This window comes from Neoarius graeffei, chromosome 12 (genome assembly GCF_027579695.1).
Source record: "Neoarius graeffei isolate fNeoGra1 chromosome 12, fNeoGra1.pri, whole genome shotgun sequence".
Classification (NCBI taxonomy): domain Eukaryota; kingdom Metazoa; phylum Chordata; class Actinopteri; order Siluriformes; family Ariidae; genus Neoarius; species Neoarius graeffei.
This window is the reverse complement of record NC_083580.1, coordinates 48,298,584-48,317,598: the sequence shown is the minus strand read 5'-3', so window position 1 is coordinate 48,317,598 and position 19,015 is coordinate 48,298,584. Positions and strand designations below refer to the sequence as shown.

General features: G+C 41.9%; 1 protein-coding gene across 4 annotated transcripts in view; it reads right to left on the bottom strand.

Annotated features, from left to right (window-relative positions):
* nnt (nicotinamide nucleotide transhydrogenase) overlaps positions 1–16,770 on the bottom strand; it is a 113,700-nt gene extending 96,930 nt beyond the window's left edge. Inside the window, exons 1-2 of one of the 4 annotated variants that reach the window (XM_060935953.1) lie at positions 16,723–16,770; positions 12,990–13,171 (exon numbers count right to left, since the gene is read on the bottom strand). In XM_060935953.1, the coding sequence (XP_060791936.1) occupies positions 12,990–13,128 (139 nt within the window). In that variant the 5' untranslated portion in view covers positions 13,129–13,171; positions 16,723–16,770. Of the gene's footprint in view, positions 1–12,989; positions 13,172–15,373; positions 15,399–16,427; positions 16,453–16,598; positions 16,674–16,722 lie in introns of those variants that run through there. The other 3 variants (XM_060935955.1, XM_060935951.1, XM_060935954.1) reach the window with 3 other exon arrangements.
* Positions 16,771–19,015: the final 2,245 nt, after the last annotated feature.

The following is a 19,015-nucleotide window of genomic DNA, read 5'->3' as shown; positions in this document are numbered from 1 at the left end:
GAGTATTAGTCCTAAGTATTAAAAAGTATTAACTAGTATTAAAAAGGACTGTGTATCGCACAGATTGTTCAATTTAAAGCTAGAAATAGACAGTGTATAATCTGAGGAGCTGGTTGTGGTTGCGCAGCACTTCATACGAGAGGAGAATGAAATCGCGGTTGGAATCATAACGCCACAGACTCGGAAGTGGGAGTGCGAGTGCACAAAGCGAGAGCTGTCAATCAAAGCGAGAGCTGTCAATCATGAGCGCATGCAGCGCTCAACTTGGAATGTGTCAGCAGAATGTCAGAGTCTAAACAATAAACTTACAATAAATGAAGGATCGGTCAGTGGAGAGCTCAGCTAAGCTCAGCATGTTTAATTCCCCAAGCCAATGACAAGAACTTTCGTGAGAAATAACGCGAACGTCTGCATCATGCGGGATTTGCGGGCGGGAGCGGGACAAAATATGGCAGGCGCGGGCGGGAGCGGGACTGAAAATCATAATTCTTTGCGGGAGCAGGACTGCACAATGCGGGAGCAGGACTGAAAATTCTGTCCCGCACAGACCTCTAGTTCAGTCTGGGATCTCCCTTGTGCGTGTAACTGTATGTTGCACGCACAGGGGATTTTGTTCATATGTTTATATAACCGATATATGTGCAGTCATGTATACGCGCGTGCGCGCGTGTGTGTACATGATTGTACACATTTATATGGTTTTGGCTTATTTATTTATTGGTCTATTGTGATTTTATGAACTTGTATTTTTAAGCGTTTTATGTTTCTTGTTTGGGGACTATGGATAGAATTTAGCATTTCCGGTGTATTTACAGTGCATTTCTCATGTATGCAGTGTTCATTTAATACGCACTGTCCCGTCTAAATAAACAAATAAATGAAATCAGAACAAGTTAATACATGGTCAGGTCAAGTGAAAAATCTTGCTGCTTGTCCAACTGGATTAAAAAGTTAATGTTGAGCTCTGGAAGGCTTGGCAAACATGGTGGTGAAGGACACACAACCATTCAATATGGTAGAAGATAAAGGGTCCAAAGAACTGATTCACTGAAAGGGTCATTAATCTGTTGAACCTACGTTTTACCTACAAAGAATGTGTACATGTATATAGTATCTGTTAAATATGCTCATTTTAACATTATTCCAATGCTGAGGATTATGTTAATACTTCAGGTTTTGAAAGTAATGGTTGGGGCCAAATTCAACCCTGAGAAAGAAAAAGCAAAAGGCACGGGAACAAAAAGCAACTGCTGTGAACCTCACTGCAGATACGTGGACCTCCATCAACACAGATTCCTACCCAGCTGTCACCTGCCGTTTTGTGGAGGAGTGTACCACTGCAATGGCCACGGTTCTCCTTGGAGTTAATGACGTTCCACAGGCTCACACTGCACAGAACACATCCAGGATATTTGCCTGTTCCCAACATAACTCAAAAAGTACTGAACTGATTTTGATGAAATCATGAGGAAAGGTGGGTCATGGGCCAGGGAACTATTGAATCGATTTTGATGCAAATCTGAATATGTGGCTTGGCAGAGTTAAGTGCCCTACTAGTTTTTTCATAGGAAAGGCTTGTGCAGATCCAACTGCAGATGGGACTTCCTCAGTTAAAACTGCTTCAGGAAGTAGAAACTTGCTGGAATAGTACACACGTCACAGCATTCCAGCTAACTTTCCAAGAGGGCAAGATGCCAATGATTATCACAGGCAATTTTGTGCACATCACTATAGACAAAGAATCTATCATGCAAAATTAGCCATAATGGGCAACTATGCAAGGTAGATTACTTTTGTAAAATAAAGTAAGCAAACCTAAAACTTTAGTTAACCAGTTTAATACAATGCTTCATAATAGTAGTATAGGCTTATTAATCCTATCAAGCCTCAACACCAGGCCTTGCCCGAATGCCCGATTTGCCTGACCAAGACGCTCAGGCAGAAACATTTTAGCGAGTTAGGCCCATTCAGTCACACCTATGGTCGGCTTCTTTAAGCACAAAAACTTTCAAGCGAGTACATTACAAAAAACAAGACGTATTAACTAGGGATGTTAACCGATGACCGTTTGATTTGCTGTTTTCTTCTCGTGCTTGTACTTCCTGTGCTTCGTGGACTGTGGCGGCATTTGCTTATATGCAGAATTTGCTTTGATGAAGTTGTGGTCGGACGCTCCAACGCCCCCCCTTGGGAAAGGAAGGTCGGATCTGCGCGATTCAGCCGTGGAGAGGGCGCCATCCGCCAAAAGGCGCGCCGTTTGCATCCCTGTAATAATTCCAATTCTAGAATTTTCATCTCATAGGTTAACCGACTTTAACCGGCTAATGAGGCTCGGTGGTCGGTCAAGATTTTTTTTAGTTTTCGCCAACCAGTTTTAGTTAACCAGCATCCTCGCCTCCCCTGTGATCGCCATTTTGGTTTTTTCTTCCCAATTTGTAACAACAACTCTGATCGGCTTGCTTCAGGTGCACGTGCGCATTTGTGATTTTCCTCACAAGTGGTCGCTGGCGCCCTCGACTTTTTCCCCGGGTTGATTTCAAGTACAGTGGTGCTTGAAAGTTTGTGAGCCCTTTAGAATTTTCTAGATTTCTGCATAAATATGACTTAAAACATCAGATTTTCACACAAGTTCTAAAAATAGATAAAGAGAACCGAGTTAAACAAATGAGACAAAATTATTATACTGGGTCATTTATTTATTGAGGAAAATGATCCAATATTACATATCTGTGAGTGGCAAAAGTATGTGAACCTCTAGGATTAGCAGTTAATTTGAAGGTGAAATTAGAGTCAGGTGTTTTCAATCAATGGGATGACAATCAGGTGTGAGTGGGCACCCTGTTTTATTTAAAGAACAGGGATCTATCAAAGTCTGATCTTCACAACACATGTTTGTGGAAGTGTATCATGGCACAAACAAAGGAGATTTCTGAGGACCTCAGAAAAAGCGTTGTTGATGCTCATCAGGCTGGAAAAGGTTACAAAACCATCTCTAAAGAGTTTGGACTCCACCAATCCACAGTCAGACAGATTATGTACAAATGGAAGAAATTCAAGACCATTGTTACCCTCCCCAGGAGTGGTCGACCAACAAAGATCACTCCAAGAACAAGGTGTGTAATAGTCGGCGAGGTCACAAAGGACCCTAGGGTAACTTCTAAGCAACTGAAGGCCTCTCTCACATTGGCTAATGTTTATGTTCATAAGTCCACCATCAGGAGGACACTGAACAACAATGGTGTGCATGGCAGGATTGGAAGGAGAAAGCCACTGCTCTCCCAAAAAAAAAAACCCCACCATTGCTGCTCGTCTGCAGTTTGCTAAAGATCACATGGACAAGCCAGAAGGCTACTGGAAAAATGTTCTGTGGACAGATGAGACCAAAATAGAACTTTTTGGTTTAAATAAGAAGCATGATGTTTGGAGAAAGGAAAACACTGCATTCCAGCATAATAACCTTATCCCATCTGTGAAACATGGTGGTGGTAGCAGCATCATGGTTTGGGCCTGTTTTTGCTGCATCTGAGCCAGGACAGGCTTGCCATCATTGATGGAACAATAAATTCTGAATTATACCAGCGAATTCTAAAGGAAAATGTCAGGACATCTGTCCATGAACTGAATCTCAAGAGAAGGTGGGTCATGCAGCAAGACAACGACCCTAAGCACACAAGTCGTTCTACCAAAGAATGGTTAAAGAAGAATAAAGTTAATGTTTTGGAATGGCCAAGTCAAAGTCCTGACCTTAATCCAATCCAAATGTTGTGGAAGGACCTGAAGCGAGCAGGTCATGTGAGGAAACCGACCAACATCCCAGAGTTGAAGCTGTTCTGTACGGAGGAATGGGCTAAAATTCCTCCAAGCCGGTGTGCAGGACTGATCAACAGTTACTGGAAATGTTTAGCCTCAGTTCTTGCTGCACAAGGGGGTCACACCAGATACTGAAAGCAAAGGATCACATACTTTTGCCACTCACATATGTAATATTGGATAATTTTCCTCAATAAATAAATTATAATTATTTTTTGTCTCATTTGTTTAACTGTTTAACCTTTATCTACTATTAGGTTTTGTGTGAAAATCTGATGTTTGTCATATTTAGGCAGAAATATAGAAAATTCTAAAGGGTTCACAAACTTTCAAGCACCACTGTATCAGTATTGCCTTGAACCATGTACTTGAAAACTTGCCGAAATGTCGCAAAAGTTTAGGGCAAAAAAACTGAGGCCATTTGCCCTGCAGGGCGAAAGGTGTCAAAAGTTAAAGTTGAGGCCTAACAGATCATGACTATGATCCATAATAGTGTACTATGATTGGTCCACGCGTGTTGCTTCAGCAACGTTCATTAGGCCAAAAAAAAAAAAAAGTGTGTTCCGGTAACCTGACCGATCGAGAATTTCCGCGTCGAAATTGCCAACCGTAAAGTTATTACAAATTTCCCTCGATATTTTAGTCTAAGCGACGTTAGTTTGTCAATTTTTTGTTTCAATGCATTCAAGTTGTGAAAGAAACAATAAAAAGTAAAATGTTTCGCCACTTCTATCAGCCCTCCTGCATAAACATGGAAGCGCACTTGTATACTGAAGGAGGAAGGGAAAACTGAGCCGAGCCGCCATTTTGAATCCTCATTCAAGGCTGTAATGCAAATTGCTTCCTCTTCAGTATACAAGTGCACTTCCATGGCAGGGAAAAACACTACATTTTGCCGCCTATGTAGTCCCCTATTTATACAAATAGGAGTCATTCAGGATTCAGCCATGTTTTTGCTCGGTGTTTTTGCTCGACCCAAGTTCTACAGTAGGCTAGGCCGTCTGCTTTTAATGGAAGTAGCCTAGCCTAGGACGTTATTTTCACATTATTTCTTGATAAGGTGTTTTCACGTTATTACATGAAAATATCATGAAATAACGTGATAATTTCGTATCATGAAATTACGTGATGTTATTACATGATAAATATATTGTAAAAACGTGATAACTTTAACAATATCTTTTCACGTAATTACTTGATTCTAAGCCAATTTTTTTGAGTGTGGCATCAATACGCTTCCGTAGATCATAACTCGAACTCTCGCGATATTTTTTTTATTATTTGTTTAAAGATTTAAAACACTTATTTTATTATGATGTGTGGTATAAAGGATTCTGTGCCAAAATACTATTTTGTAAGATGTTTACTTGTGTTAATTTTTTCAAACAAAATAAAAAAAAATGAATTAAAAAAAAAAAAAAAAAAAAAAAAAAAAAAACTTTCCTACCTACCAACCTTATTTTAGTATTTCATGTTACCGAAAACACACTTTTTTTTCTTTTTTTTTTTTTGGCCTTAGTGCACTTTGTGCACTAAGGCCAAATGTGGCAGAACATATGTCAAGGGCGCGTTTATGAGCAGAACACATACACTTTTGGGCATGGCATTGTATTTGAGGGAAGGGCGCAAGTTGTGGAGGGCAGGGCATGCCACCCTGGTAAAATAAACTGGCTGGAACACTGCTGTCATGTCTGAGCATTTGTGGGATCTGAGGGAGGCAGTAGGTGCTGCAATAACATAATTGACAACAAACATTACCCCAGTAACAGCAAAAGAATTTGTGACCCCTCACCGAATCCAGAGACGCATGTCGGCTGAAACGAATCCGAGATAATCGCAAAAGAACATTTTTTTTCGAAATTTGTGATTTTCGTTTTTTTTCCATCATGTGCAAGTTGAGATCTTGAAGAATGCAATCAGTATTTCAGATAATAGATTGTTTTGTTGGAAAAGCATACATTTTTTGTTGCAAATTGTCTCGTTTTTGTCAGGACTGTAGCCTGCTGGGGGGTGTGGGTAAATTACCATATGGGCCATTCACATGATGATTTAAGTCTTTTGGTTTTTATTTTTCGCCAATCAGCCGTATGATACAAGCTGAGCTCGTGGCTACTTAAGCTGCATACAGGCATGTAATTTCACTATGGAATGAGCAAGCTAAACAGAGCGCAGAGGAGCTGAAACACCGCGAAGCAAACAGACACACGGTATTTACATCGGAGATAACCATTTCTAGCAAAAAAAAAAAACCGCAACCTCGTTTTCCAGATTGAATGGAATACTTGAATGATCGGATGATACACGGACCGTTCTAGGACTACATTCCATCGGAGGCATTGATGTGTGCAAGGCGACGTTTCTCTTTCTGATGGGGTAAGTTTATTAATCTAAGGCTGTGTGGTTATTTTTGCATGTAACGGAGAGTGTTGTGGTTTGGTTAAGCCTAGGTCACAACCGGACATACGATTTTTTGGCTGTGCGATTTTTGCCGTTTCCCAAATCGCTGCGTTTTTTTTTGTTCATGGAGAAAGACGCGCGTTGGCCGCAAGTTTGTCTTGCAACCTGAAAAAAACATAAGCGCCCGCAGAGTTTATTTGACATGACAAAGAACCTCTGCGGCCGGTCTGCGGCTCGAAAATCAGCACGTCACACGCGCGCTCTCGTGCGTTTCACACACGCCCTCCATGCGTTTCTTGCGTTTTTTTGCATGTAGACCGGCCGTAGGAGCACGTACGGCCGGTTGTGACCGAGGCTTTACATGAAACTAGCGTTGTGTTAGTGGTGTCATCATCATGCTATCTTTCTTACGGTGTGAGTAATTTTTCAACCACAAAACGTTAAAGTATACTTTAGGACTTATTTTTGTACTTCATAATTGTGTTGGGCATACTTTGCATGGAAGGAAAATTGACGTGGTGATCTTTGTTTACATGAAAGTAGTATCGTGCTAGCTAGTAGGGGGTAGGGCTTTCCTTAATATCATGCAGATGAGCACCATTATGTGCCCGTCCCACACCCAGAGTAGCTGAAATGGAAAACTTTTGAGGGCGATTTTCTCCCTTTTCTGTTTTAAGAGGTATGCACTTTCAAAAGGCTACACATTCTTCAAATATTGTCAGATCTCCACATGGAAGGCATCATTGGAAAGCTTAGAAACTGTACTTTCTGAATCTGTCAATAACTCAAAATGCCCCCGGGCGGACATGTGTCCCTGGATTCCGTTATCTGACACATTTACGTGTCTAGGCAAGTGCTTAGGTGCGTTATCACCTTTTTATGATGCAACCAAGGAACTTGCAGAGGAGAAGAGGGTGCCTGGCTCCAAGGTGATACCGTTATTAAAATGATTGATCAGACATTGCAAAAGGAACTGTCTACCAAGACCACGCCAACTGGGTGAGATGATCCTACAAGGGCTCAGAGAGAGGCTCAGTACTCTGCAACCGATGAGCCTCAACCCAAGGTTTAAAACTGTAGTATTCCTCAGCCCGAACAAAGCAAACAAGCTTTTAACATCTGAACGTGTCAACAAAATGAATCATAGAACCATCATCATTAACAACAACAAACCCACAGCTATCAACTTCTCAAGCGGGACATTATTCCAGAGCAGGTATTTTCTTTATTGATTTTTGCTCATTAAATGTAATCTTCTCTGACAAAAGTTGTGAAAATTCATTGAGGTAAACTCTGGCACCATTTAGACAACTATGGAGGAGTCCACCACGAGTTGGCCTAGTGGTTAGCGTGTCCGCCTCTTGATTGGGAGTTCTACTCACTGTCGGGTCATACCAAAGACCATCATAAAAATGGTACCTACTGCCGTCTGGCAAGGCACGCTGCAATACAGATGCGAGTGGGGAGTCAAACTTTTGCGGTTACCAGAGGACTAGCCCCCCACTGTAACCCTAGCTATGTAATCGGCAAGAGGCCGAGGGCTACGAAAACGGGGATTGGTGTCGCCCTATGCGCCACATGGCGTGGGAAGGACTTTGATTTGTAGAGGAGTCCAGGAAGACATCATGTTACTTTGGATGCTGCAATTGAGGTCCAGTGGTCTTTAAGTGTGCCCAACATTCCAAGATCTGAGGACCCTTTGCAAGACTGGTTGAGACAGAAAGCTGTATGCAGGGTGTCTGCAGGCTTGAACAAGTTCAATTTAAGACTTTTTAAGACCTTTTTAAGACCATAGCAGGTTAAATTTAAGACTTATGCCGCACAAAAAAAATAAAGAAAATTGGGAGAGCCTGAATTACTTTCGAAATAAAATTTATCATTCACCAATGAACTCATTACATCACTAGGGTGCGCGCTTGCATTAATGAGGAACTAAGTTGCAGTGGAGCCAAAGACATCTCACAAATCACTTGAGGATGAGGCATTCGATTCTGTACGGTTTGCGTGTTGTAGCGTTACAGTTTGCACAGAGTTAGCTGATACACCGTCTCGAGATGTGCTTGGACCTGACAACGGTGAACAAAATTGAGTGATGGCATGCGATTGTTGCAGACTTTTATGGGCAGCCTGGTGCTTCTCCGCTTTCGCGTGCGATTCCAGTGCCTTTACACCCAGGGTGCTGAGTTTGAGTGTTCTTTTGCACAATGTGCAGTACGCCTCAAACGGATTGTTTGGTACACGTTTTAACCAGTCTACGAAATCATTGCGTTCAAGCCAGCAGTCGTTAAACTTGCATTTGCCCATTTTGCTACAAACCGTGACAATAGGGCTGTGCGATATGGGAAAAAAAATGAATATCCCGATACATTTTCTCCATTTCAAGATATACGATATATATCTCGATATATTTAAATCTCCTCTAAAGGACCCCATGAAATCTAACTTTTACTCTTTACTGTTTTCACTACAATCCCTGCAGATTAAATAACATTCTTGGTTAACTTTACAGGTGGTTTTCAACAACACATTTTAAATTTTCATGTTGGTGATTAAATCACAATTGAATTGAAATAAGACTATTTTTATTCAACAAAGATGTAGCACAAACTGCAAAAACAATCTTGAAAACTGCAACAAAGGGGCAACACAATACAGAGCTGCTCAGAGCTCAACCCAATAAAGTGCAAGCTCAACACTGAGAGAGACATTTAGCCTAAATAAGAAAAGTGCTCATTCATTAAATTATTTTAAAAAATAGATCTCCAAGCGATTAACCTGATTACTGAGAACCACTGGAACATTCACAATAGAGAGAGAGAGATTGAGGGAGAGAAGAGAGAGATCTGCAAAACATAATTTTTCTCTTTGCACACTTTTGAACTGAGTGTTTTCTGGCTCTGCCTCTCAGATGTGTATAATTCCGGTATTGCCTTCTCTGTAAAATGTCTGCGACCAGGCAACTCATAGTTGGGATAGAGTGCGTTTAGTAATTTTCGGAAGCCTGGTTTTTCCACTATACTAACTGGGATCATGTCTTCGGCAATGACGTTAGTAACTGCATCCGTTATAGCTCTCCATCTCTGACTCGTTTTCTCATATGGGGTGGCTTTGGAGAACGGGGCCGCTATGGTCATTTGTTTAGCTTGTGTGGAGGTTTTTAGCTCGTGGGCAAGTAGTTCGGAGTTTAAGGCTACATCCACACGACAACGGCAACGAGATGTTATTTAAAAAAAAAAAAATCACGTCCAAATGGGCAACGATCAGTAAAATATCAGGTCCATATGGCAACGCAACGCTTGCTGAAAACGATGCAATACACATGCCACACCTCTAGGGGCGCTGTAAGACAGTCCCTTCGGAGACACCAGAACAATAGAAGTAGTAAGGACGCATGCGCATAAACTATTATGCGCGAGACTTCATATTAGCCACAAAGTCAGGAAAATCTGTTCGTAAAATTACGTTATAATGACCAAATACAATGAAAAGTATTTTTCCAGTCTCACCTGTGAAAGGTAATCTCATGTGATCTCGTTTGGACGGTAAACCTGTTGGTACAGTTAAACGCAGCACATGAATGAGGCATCTTTATTCTCCGCTTTGACCTATCCTGGCGGCGAGGATGACGTATGATTCTACGCGGAAGGCGGCGTCTTTAATGGTCCGGAATAGAATGCTACACGTTGGATTAATTTGTTGTTCTACGCCCTTTTTGAGGAATGTATTGTAGGACTTAAACCAACATCTGAAGAGGTGAGATCGCTCCTTTTTTTCCCCATTTTTGCTGGCAGGATTGACTCTGCCCTAAGGGCTATTTTCTCTCTCACTCAGCACCATTACACAATAAATATTCACAGTGAAAATATTTTGTAAGCGCGTTTCATGAACCAAGTTATAGGATTTGTTGACAACTCGCATCAAGTTCGTTACACTTCTACCCGGCGTGAAGCACCGACAGTCATGTGGTTGTGACGTCATCGTAAACAAATCCGTTCTACTCATCCAGACGACTTCGCAACGGCAACGTTGCCAGATCTTTCCACTCTGGAACCCGTTCTCAAAAGATTGCGTTTTGGGGCACCCAAAACGCCGGTGCCGTGTGGACGCCAGGCCGAAACGATAAACAATTGTATCGGATTCACCTGAATCCGCTGCCGTGTGGACAGGGCCTAAGAGACTCTTCATACTGTACCGGGTGAGTTTCAGGTGATGGAACATATTTGTAGTGCTGCTGCCTTTCGTGATGACAGGTTTTTTTTGCACACTTTACAAACTGGCATTTACTGCTCCATGTCCTCCTCGCGATATCCAAAAAATGCCAGATGACTGACCCCTTACTAGTTCTTTTAGGAACCAATTCGTCCGCTTCCATTTTTAATTTGTCGCTGAAATTGACAGAGCTTACACGGTAGCCTACGCAACACCAGCAATAATTCTTCTTTTTAATGGCAGATTAACACCAGCAATTCCACGAACTGAGTCAGCGCCGTAAACCGGAACCAGGAAATCTTCCACAGTGTTGCCAGATACTGCTGACGTTTTCCAGCCCAAAATATGTTCAAAACCCGCTAAAACGCACTTAAAACCGCCCAATCTGGCAACACAACCGAAACTAGAAAATCTTCCCGGAAGTTCCTTTCAGCACCTAGATGCTAACCAATCCCGGGTGACATCTAGGTGCTGAAAGGAACTTCCGGGAAGATTTTCTATGTGCAGAATAATTCTGCACGTAACCTAGGTCTTAAATTACCCAAATGAGATTTTAGACCAACAGTGCAAAATATCTCTGTATTTTAGACTTTTTTAGGCCTAAAATTGAAAATGTGCAATTTTAGACTTTTTTAGACTCCGCAGACACCCTGTGTATGACCTTTTTTTTTTTATATCTGCTGTCTTTGAAGATTTTGTGTAGCCCAGCTTCTTCTGTTCCCTGTGAGGGTGGATTTCCTAAGGCAAGTGAAACTGTTTCCAAGAAAAAGAATCATCTTGGCCTCAAACCTTTGGAACAAATTGTGTTCCTTAATAAAACTCAGTAAGGTTATCTTCAGCTCCTCAGCCCAGTCCCACAAGCACATCAGTTCTATAATCACTTCTGTCCAGTTTCATAGGCGCATCACTCCCTGGTACACATTTGAGTTACTAGAACTATCATCAGTTACTTTGCCCATTTTCATAGAAGAAACACTATTTTATATATCTGCATGCCAGCAGGTGTCTCTAGCAAGTACCTGAAGCCTCAAGAAATGAATCACTGACACCTGGTTGGGAAGCTTCATATGGCCATCACTACTTTTATCCATGTTCATAACAGCATCAGAAACATCATTACTCAGGGGTTTTTCTAGAAAAATTTAGCATGAGGGCGCTCACCATGGCGAGGGAGCAAAGCAACCGGGGGAGTCCATCCCCTCCTCTGCCATGCAAAGCCTTTGAAAAATTGAGGCTACAATGGGACATTCTGAGGCTATCTGAGAGGGAAATTGTAACTAATTGTTTGTCAACATTGAAAAAGAAAGTAGTAATCTTCTTCAGCCCCGGACAGTCTTTGGCTTTCTTCCGTTTCGTGCCGTGGGATGACATCTTTAAATGCCCAAGTGTCAACAAAAACAACTCGTGAACTACTTCTGTCAAAAGCTCCTCGCCGGTGGGTGAAAGGTCATTCAGTCTCGAGAAATCTCACTCTACAAGTCAGCTGACCTTGTATGTAACCCATGTCAAATCTCGTGAGAGCAGCCGCGACAAGTAAACAACTACACAACATGGCGCCTCAGTCTGGAAAATGCCAATTCGGATTGTTTTTGCACCGTCTGGAGGTGTATCTACTATGATTGGAATATTTTTGGAGTAATTATAACGCATTTGATGATCAGACACATTGTCATGTGGTGTTGCTGGGATGTTTTCATGGAGAAAAGATCGTTTTGAGAAAGACTGCATATTGTGTAGTAGTATATAAGTGTATGGCCCAAGTGTGACTTGGGGTTCAATAGGCATTTCGGTAAGAGGGCACAGCGCCCCTGTTCCCCGGTTTAGACGAAAGCCTGATTACTGAAGAGGCAAATGCAAATACAATACAAATGTATTGCAAGCTGTTACTCAAAATTGTGTGCGTTTCTGCTCGTTTCATGTCCTAACCCTCAGAACAGTGCCTCATTTGTTTGTTTTGGAATGAGAGATCATGTCTATGAAACTTTTGCCTATTGTCTTCAAACAATGGTCAGAAATTAAGAGGAAAAAAAAACACTGTTGCTATCACAGGTGTCTCAGTCTCAGCACACCCTCGCCTCGCTCACAAGCTTGGACACGACCCTGGTTTCAAACTCAACTGATATGTTGCCAGAAATAAGTGTCCTCAGCTGTCATTACCATTCCTGCCCTGCCGAAAGAACAGCAGCCATGAATAGCATGTCTCTGTCACATACGGGGAGGGGAGGTGACCCATGTGCACAGGACGGTTCATTCATTCTGAGCCAGGAACCACGTCATAGTACGCAAGTGACAACAGCAGAACAAGGACAGAGGCGGGGACAGAGCGACACAGGCCATGACGACCTTCATAAGGGATTATGGCTGGCTGCAACTTAGAGTAGAAGACACAGAATGCAGTGTATAAAACATACACACAAAAAACGTCAGTGCCAAAAGGTACAGGAATTTGGAATACCTCAAGTTTTGCCCTTCAACAAAAGTCATTATCTATATTTACTAAAAACACAGAGTCTGAATCAGTTCATTTTACAAATATTAGAGAAGTTGTGACAGTTGGTAAAGAACAGTTTTACCTAGGCTAGCAGAGCGCGCGAGAGCCTGGTGAGTCCTGAAGAAGCGCACACATGGCACTTTTGCAGGTCGGACCGAGGTCAGTCCAGCGAAGAGAGGACTGGAACAGCTGCTGGCAATCACACGCAGTACACTCGCCATCGGAGACACAAGGAGGAGCTGGGCAGCCGGTTCAACCCTCCTCCTGCACACAGCACACACAGTGAACTCAGTCCCACTGACCTATCCCAGTATGCCCTGCACAGTCCCACCAACCCCAGCTCAGCAGATCCACCACGAGGTCCCACATTCATAAAACACTCGTGAGCACATGTCCACATACTGATATGCCCTCGCACAAGCCATAGTGACAATCTCTTGCCAAGTTAAGGAAAGGGCTGGCTAAAGCTATGGATTTAAAAAAAAAAAAAGTTTGCTCACAAATGCAACCCAGGCAGAACAAGGGCACACTCTCAGATGTGTCATATCAGCGTACATTGATAAGAGCCAGTTTTATAGACTCACAGTCAGCTCGGTGTTCTTGATCTGTCCTTGTGAAAAATTACAACATGCTCAAGTTCCCCCAAATGATCAGTTTTATTTCTATTCCCAGTTTCATCATGAATTACATCTTGTTTACATATTATTGCCCTTTTTGCTGCTACGTCCGATCATTGCTTTATTTTTGTATATACCTATTTTACACTACATTTAACTTTATTTTGTACTATACTGGGTCTACTTTTTTTTGCTTTTATTTTGCACTATATTGCCTTTACTTTGTATTATTTCTAGGGTTGCAAAGGGGCGGAAAGTTTCCCAGGAATTTTGGAAACTTTACCGGAAAGGTTCCGGGAATTTTGGAAACTTTACCGGAAAGGTTCTGGGAATTTTGTATTGAAGGGCCCGGGAATATTGGGAATTTTCAATTTTGGCATTTATTAAGTTTTAAACATTTTAAAACATATCAGCCAGAAAAACAAATTAAAACCAATGTTAAGCCTTTCAATTATGTACTGTTTTGTGCTAATTAAGAATAGGACATATTGCTAAAGGCCAATTAATAAAAGGCTTTTAGTTTTTCAATATTAGTATTATATTCAGATTTTTCAGTGAAAAAATTATTCTCAATTATCTAGTCTGACGGACACTTAATAGAAATCCAGTCAAAATTGTCAAAGGTCAAATGCGCATTCCCAAGTTCCCTACCACAAAAGTGTAGAAGGTCTTGTATCCCTTGGTCTACTACACATTTTGAATACATTTTTTTTGTGTGTTGGGGACCTCTTGAACCTGCATTTGAATAGATTTCTATCAAGTGTCCCTCGGACAAGTTATCTAGTAATTTTGAATTGAATAGATTATTTTTCTAGAGTGTATCCTTTGGCAAGAATTAACTGGAAATCTCACTCATTGCATAGCAAGTAGTGACTTCTAAAAAAAAAAAATCTCAAAAAACTCAATTTTGACCATTTTTTATTACAAAATTTGAAGACTTGTCTACAGATTTAATCACAAAGGTATCACATCATAAAATAAGGAATATTTTTAAAAATATTACATTTCTAATTACTAGTAGCCTTGAAATAAGTCTTGCTGCTTGTAAAATATATTAGTGCTACTTTTTTCTTTGAATCTGGAGCAAGGCTGTTTAACGTCATCGTTTTAATAGCATTGTACACCCTAATCATTACTTCTAATCCGATAATTTGCAAGCAAATTACTTGACAGGATACGGTTTACAAACCAGTTGCAAGATGAAAAAGGAAGTTGTTGAAGTATAATTAGTAAAAAAAAAAAGTTACAGGAAGCAGTCTTCAAAATCATAAGTAGAGTCAAAGTTGCTTTTGAAGATAAGCTCTCACAAAATCTAAGGTTATTGTTTAATTCATTATACATGTTACCAGGGAAAACCCGTATTGTTTTTGCAAAACATCTGGTGGTTATTAAATTCTCAGTTGTTTAATTAGTTATATGCTTGTTTTTGCTTCCATGTTCTTCTGAACAGAACAGAGACCCAGAGAAATATCCTAACCTGAATAAAAAGGACCTTTTTTTTTTTTGCATCAATTTTTAATTTACTGGATAACAGCAGTCAGAACAGTCGACCAGCACAGCGCGTTCATTTGTTCTGACCTTGACCAATTCAACACATTTGGATTAAATGCATATCATAAAATGGCACACACTGATTTATATGTATTTAAACCACATTTACCGGTGTGCGTTTCTGCTGATTCGGCAAATATATTGTAAGTGAGGTGTGTTTTGATTGTGCTGTGCAGAGGTGGATGCCATAAACACACTCAGACACACACACACACACACACAACAACCACCACCTACTGAGCTGCACAGTAACTTGCTAACTCAAACACAGATTTAAATATTAATTTACATTGCTCACCTAAAAAGTGGGTTTTGAAAATTCCCATGGAAATTTTCCACTCTGAAAATTCCCAGGAATTGTGCAATCCTAATTGTTTCTTCCGCCTACTTATTTATTTGTAATCGGCATTCATGGTGGACGGGCGGCATGGTGGTGTAGTGGTTAGCGCTGTCGCCTCACAGCAAGAAGGTCTGGGTTCGAGCCCCGTGGCCGGCGAGGGCCTTTCTGTGCGGAGTTTGCATGTTCTCCCCGTGTCCGCGTGGGTTTCCTCCGGGTGCTCTGGTTTCCCCCACAGTCCAAAGACATGCAGGCTAGGTTAACTGGTGACTCTAAATTGACCGTAGGTGTGAGTGTGAGTGTGAATGGTTGTCTGTGTCTATGTGTCAGCCCTGTGATGACCTGGTGACTTGTCCAGGGTGTACCCCGCCTTTCGCCCGTAGTCAGCTGGGATAGGCTCCAGCTTGCCCGCGACCCTGTAGAACAGGATAAAGCGGCTACAGATGAGATTCATGGTGGACAGCAAACTAAGAAGTTCATTGTGCAAGAAGACATGTCCTTACTGTGCATATGACAAAACACACTTTGAACTTGAATTAAAACAAAAGTTAAAAAAAAATATGTACCATGGAAGGCTTAAAAAATAAAGCTGGAGACATTGCCAACTCAACCTATAACTACAGTATAAGCACATTAATAATAAAATGCATTACAGACATGATTTAATAAACTTGCTGGACCCTAAATAAAAACTGATGCATTATAGAGACATTCATTGCTCCCTTTGCTGAGTTCAATGTCAGTGACGCACCAAAAGAAACTAAAAATCCTCAACAAGCTTACAAATGTCTGTTTGGTTCATGTAAAAAGTCTTTCTGAAAGGGAACTGATTCAAGTTTGCATTAGTTTAGCACTAATTTCTGATATTTACTGGATAACAGCAGTCCAGCTGGCAGAACAGTCGACCAGCACCGCGCGTTCATTGGTTCTGACCTTGACCAATTCAACACATTTGGATTAAATGCATATCATAAAATGGCGCACAGAGATTTATATGTATTTAAATCACGTTTACCCGTGTGCGCTTCTGCTGATTCGGCTAATATCATGTTGTAAGTGAGGTGTGTTTTGATTGTGTTGTGCAGAGGCGGACGCCATAAACACACACATAACAACCACCTACTGAGCCGCACACTAGCTTGCTAACTCAAAAACACAGATTTAAATATTCATTTACGTTGCTCACCTAAAAGGCCATTCATAAACCAATTTCCTTTTACTCGGTTAAAAAGTCAGAGCATTGTTACAAACCCAAATGTAAAATAAAACCAGCAATGTTTAGTTAAAGGACGCCGGTATGAGAGACTAACCTTTACTGTTGCACACAGAGCGGTGAAGCCGAACATGCTAAGCGGAAGTGACGACAAAATCAGCTTCCCTGCTTGCATTCTACTGGCTACTCCTGAGCCACATCATCCATAAAGCCCACCTTTACAAGTGTAAAGTTTAAAAAGAGCGGGACTGACTGGCTTAATTTCATTCATTCGGCTTTGTGGCTTTCTATAGCACAGGCCTGGGCTTTTTATTTTATAAAAATGAACTTTGTTTAGCCTCAACCCGGGGTTTGTGGGTTGTTGTTTTGTTTTTTTCTCGCCTTCATGTAAGCTGCAGCAAAAAGCAGCTGTGTCGCCGTTTAATAAGCTTGGTTGCAGTCAACAAAGAGAAAAGCTAGTCATGGACAATGTAGTTATCATATAGGGAAGAGTGGGGTGAGATGTGCCAGTTTGTACTTAAAGTGACTTTAAAGCGAGGCCATGACACTAATGCTTCCAACTAAATTATGTACATATATTTCAGGATGTGGTGCATCCCTGGGAACAATCACTTTGGATCTGAAATATAGTATTTAAGAAATATCTCATCTCATTATCTCTAGCCGCTTTATCCTGTTCTACAGGGCCGCAGGCAAGCTGGAGCCTATCCCAGCTGACTACGGGCGAAAGGCGGGGTACACCCTGGACAAGTCGCCAGGTCATCACAGGGCTGACACATAGACACAGACAACCATTCACACTCACATTCACACCTACGCTCAATTTATGGCCCTTTTCCACTACCCTTTTTCAGCTCGCTTCAGCCCGACACGGCTCGCGTTTCGACTACCAAAAACCAGCACGACTCAGCTCGCTTCAGCCCTGCTTAGCCCCTAAAACTCGCACCGTTTTGGAGTGGGGCTGAAGCGAGCCAAACCGTGCCAAGTGAGGCTGGGGGCGTGAGCAGACACTCCCCTGTGCACTGATTGGTGAGGAGGAGTGTCCTCACATGCCCACACACTCCCCGCCAGCACGCTGGGATCTGTAAACACTGTAAACCCGGAAGAAGAAGAATTACGAGAATTTCTGAAGCCTTATGCGCCTCGCCTCATCTATATGCTCTTGCCAGTATCTGTCCGCGTTGTCAGTGACAACAAGCCACAGCACCAAGACCAGCAACACTAACGACTCCATGTCCTCCATGTTTATTGTTTACTATCCGGGTTGTGAGACTACCGCTTAAAAGCTCACTGATGTCACTGTTTGCGCCGCTTAACGACATCACCTGACGTCCACCCACTTTCGCTAACTCCACCCAATGTGTCCACCCACTTCCAGCCAGCACGGTTCAGCACGGTTGTAGTCGAAATGCAACTCCAACAGCCCCGCTCAGCTCGACTCAGCACGGCTCAGCCCGACTCAGCCGCGTTTGTAGTGGAAAAGCGGCATTAGAGTCACCAGTTAACCTAACCTGCATGTCTTTGGACTGTGGGGGAAACCGGAGCACCCGGAGGAAACCCACGCGGACACGGGGAGAACATGCAAACTCCGCACAGAAAGGCCCTCGTTGGCCACGGGGCTCGAACCCGGACCTTCTTGCTGTGAGGCGACAGTGCTAACCACTACACCATCGTGCTGCCCCCACATCAAAGGTCAATTTTCTTAAACAAGGCCTAGCTCTTCATGAACATAACAGAACAAAGTTGAGTTCCAAATGAAAAAAAAAATCAGCAATTCTATAGGTAATTTATGACATTGAAGGCCAATTTTCTTAAACAAGGCTTAGTGCCACATGAACACATGTTCAGAACAAAATGAAATTCAAATGAAGACCAAATTGACTGCAATTCTCTTCATAGATCTGGCCTACTACATAACATCCCCAGGGCCGGAGCCAGCATTTTAAAATCACCGAGGTCCGTGATGCGCGCAAAGCACGTGCTGAAAAACTTTCAACATATTTAAATGAGAGGGGTGAATTACACGTCACACAAGAGATATGTTCCTGAAATTACTTTTAATGGTGTTTGAACTGAATATCATCAGTTTTGAAAAAAAAATCATGTATGTAGCAAGAGTAAGAATAATTTAAGCTTGTTTAATGGTTTGATCTGGCCCAAGCAATGAGGACAAAACTGCGCTGCTTCAAAAATGTAAATTTAACAGCTTCATGAAAGTGCGCTGATGGTGACCATGAAAAAAAGTGTCTACTGCACTGCATTCCTCCCCCGAGTCACGCGCTCATTCACTTTTGTTCTTGGTCTCAGAGCCACGCACACGAAACAGACACAGAAAACAGAATCAACATTTAACACAAGTAACAATGCACTTTTTACAGAGACATTTTAAT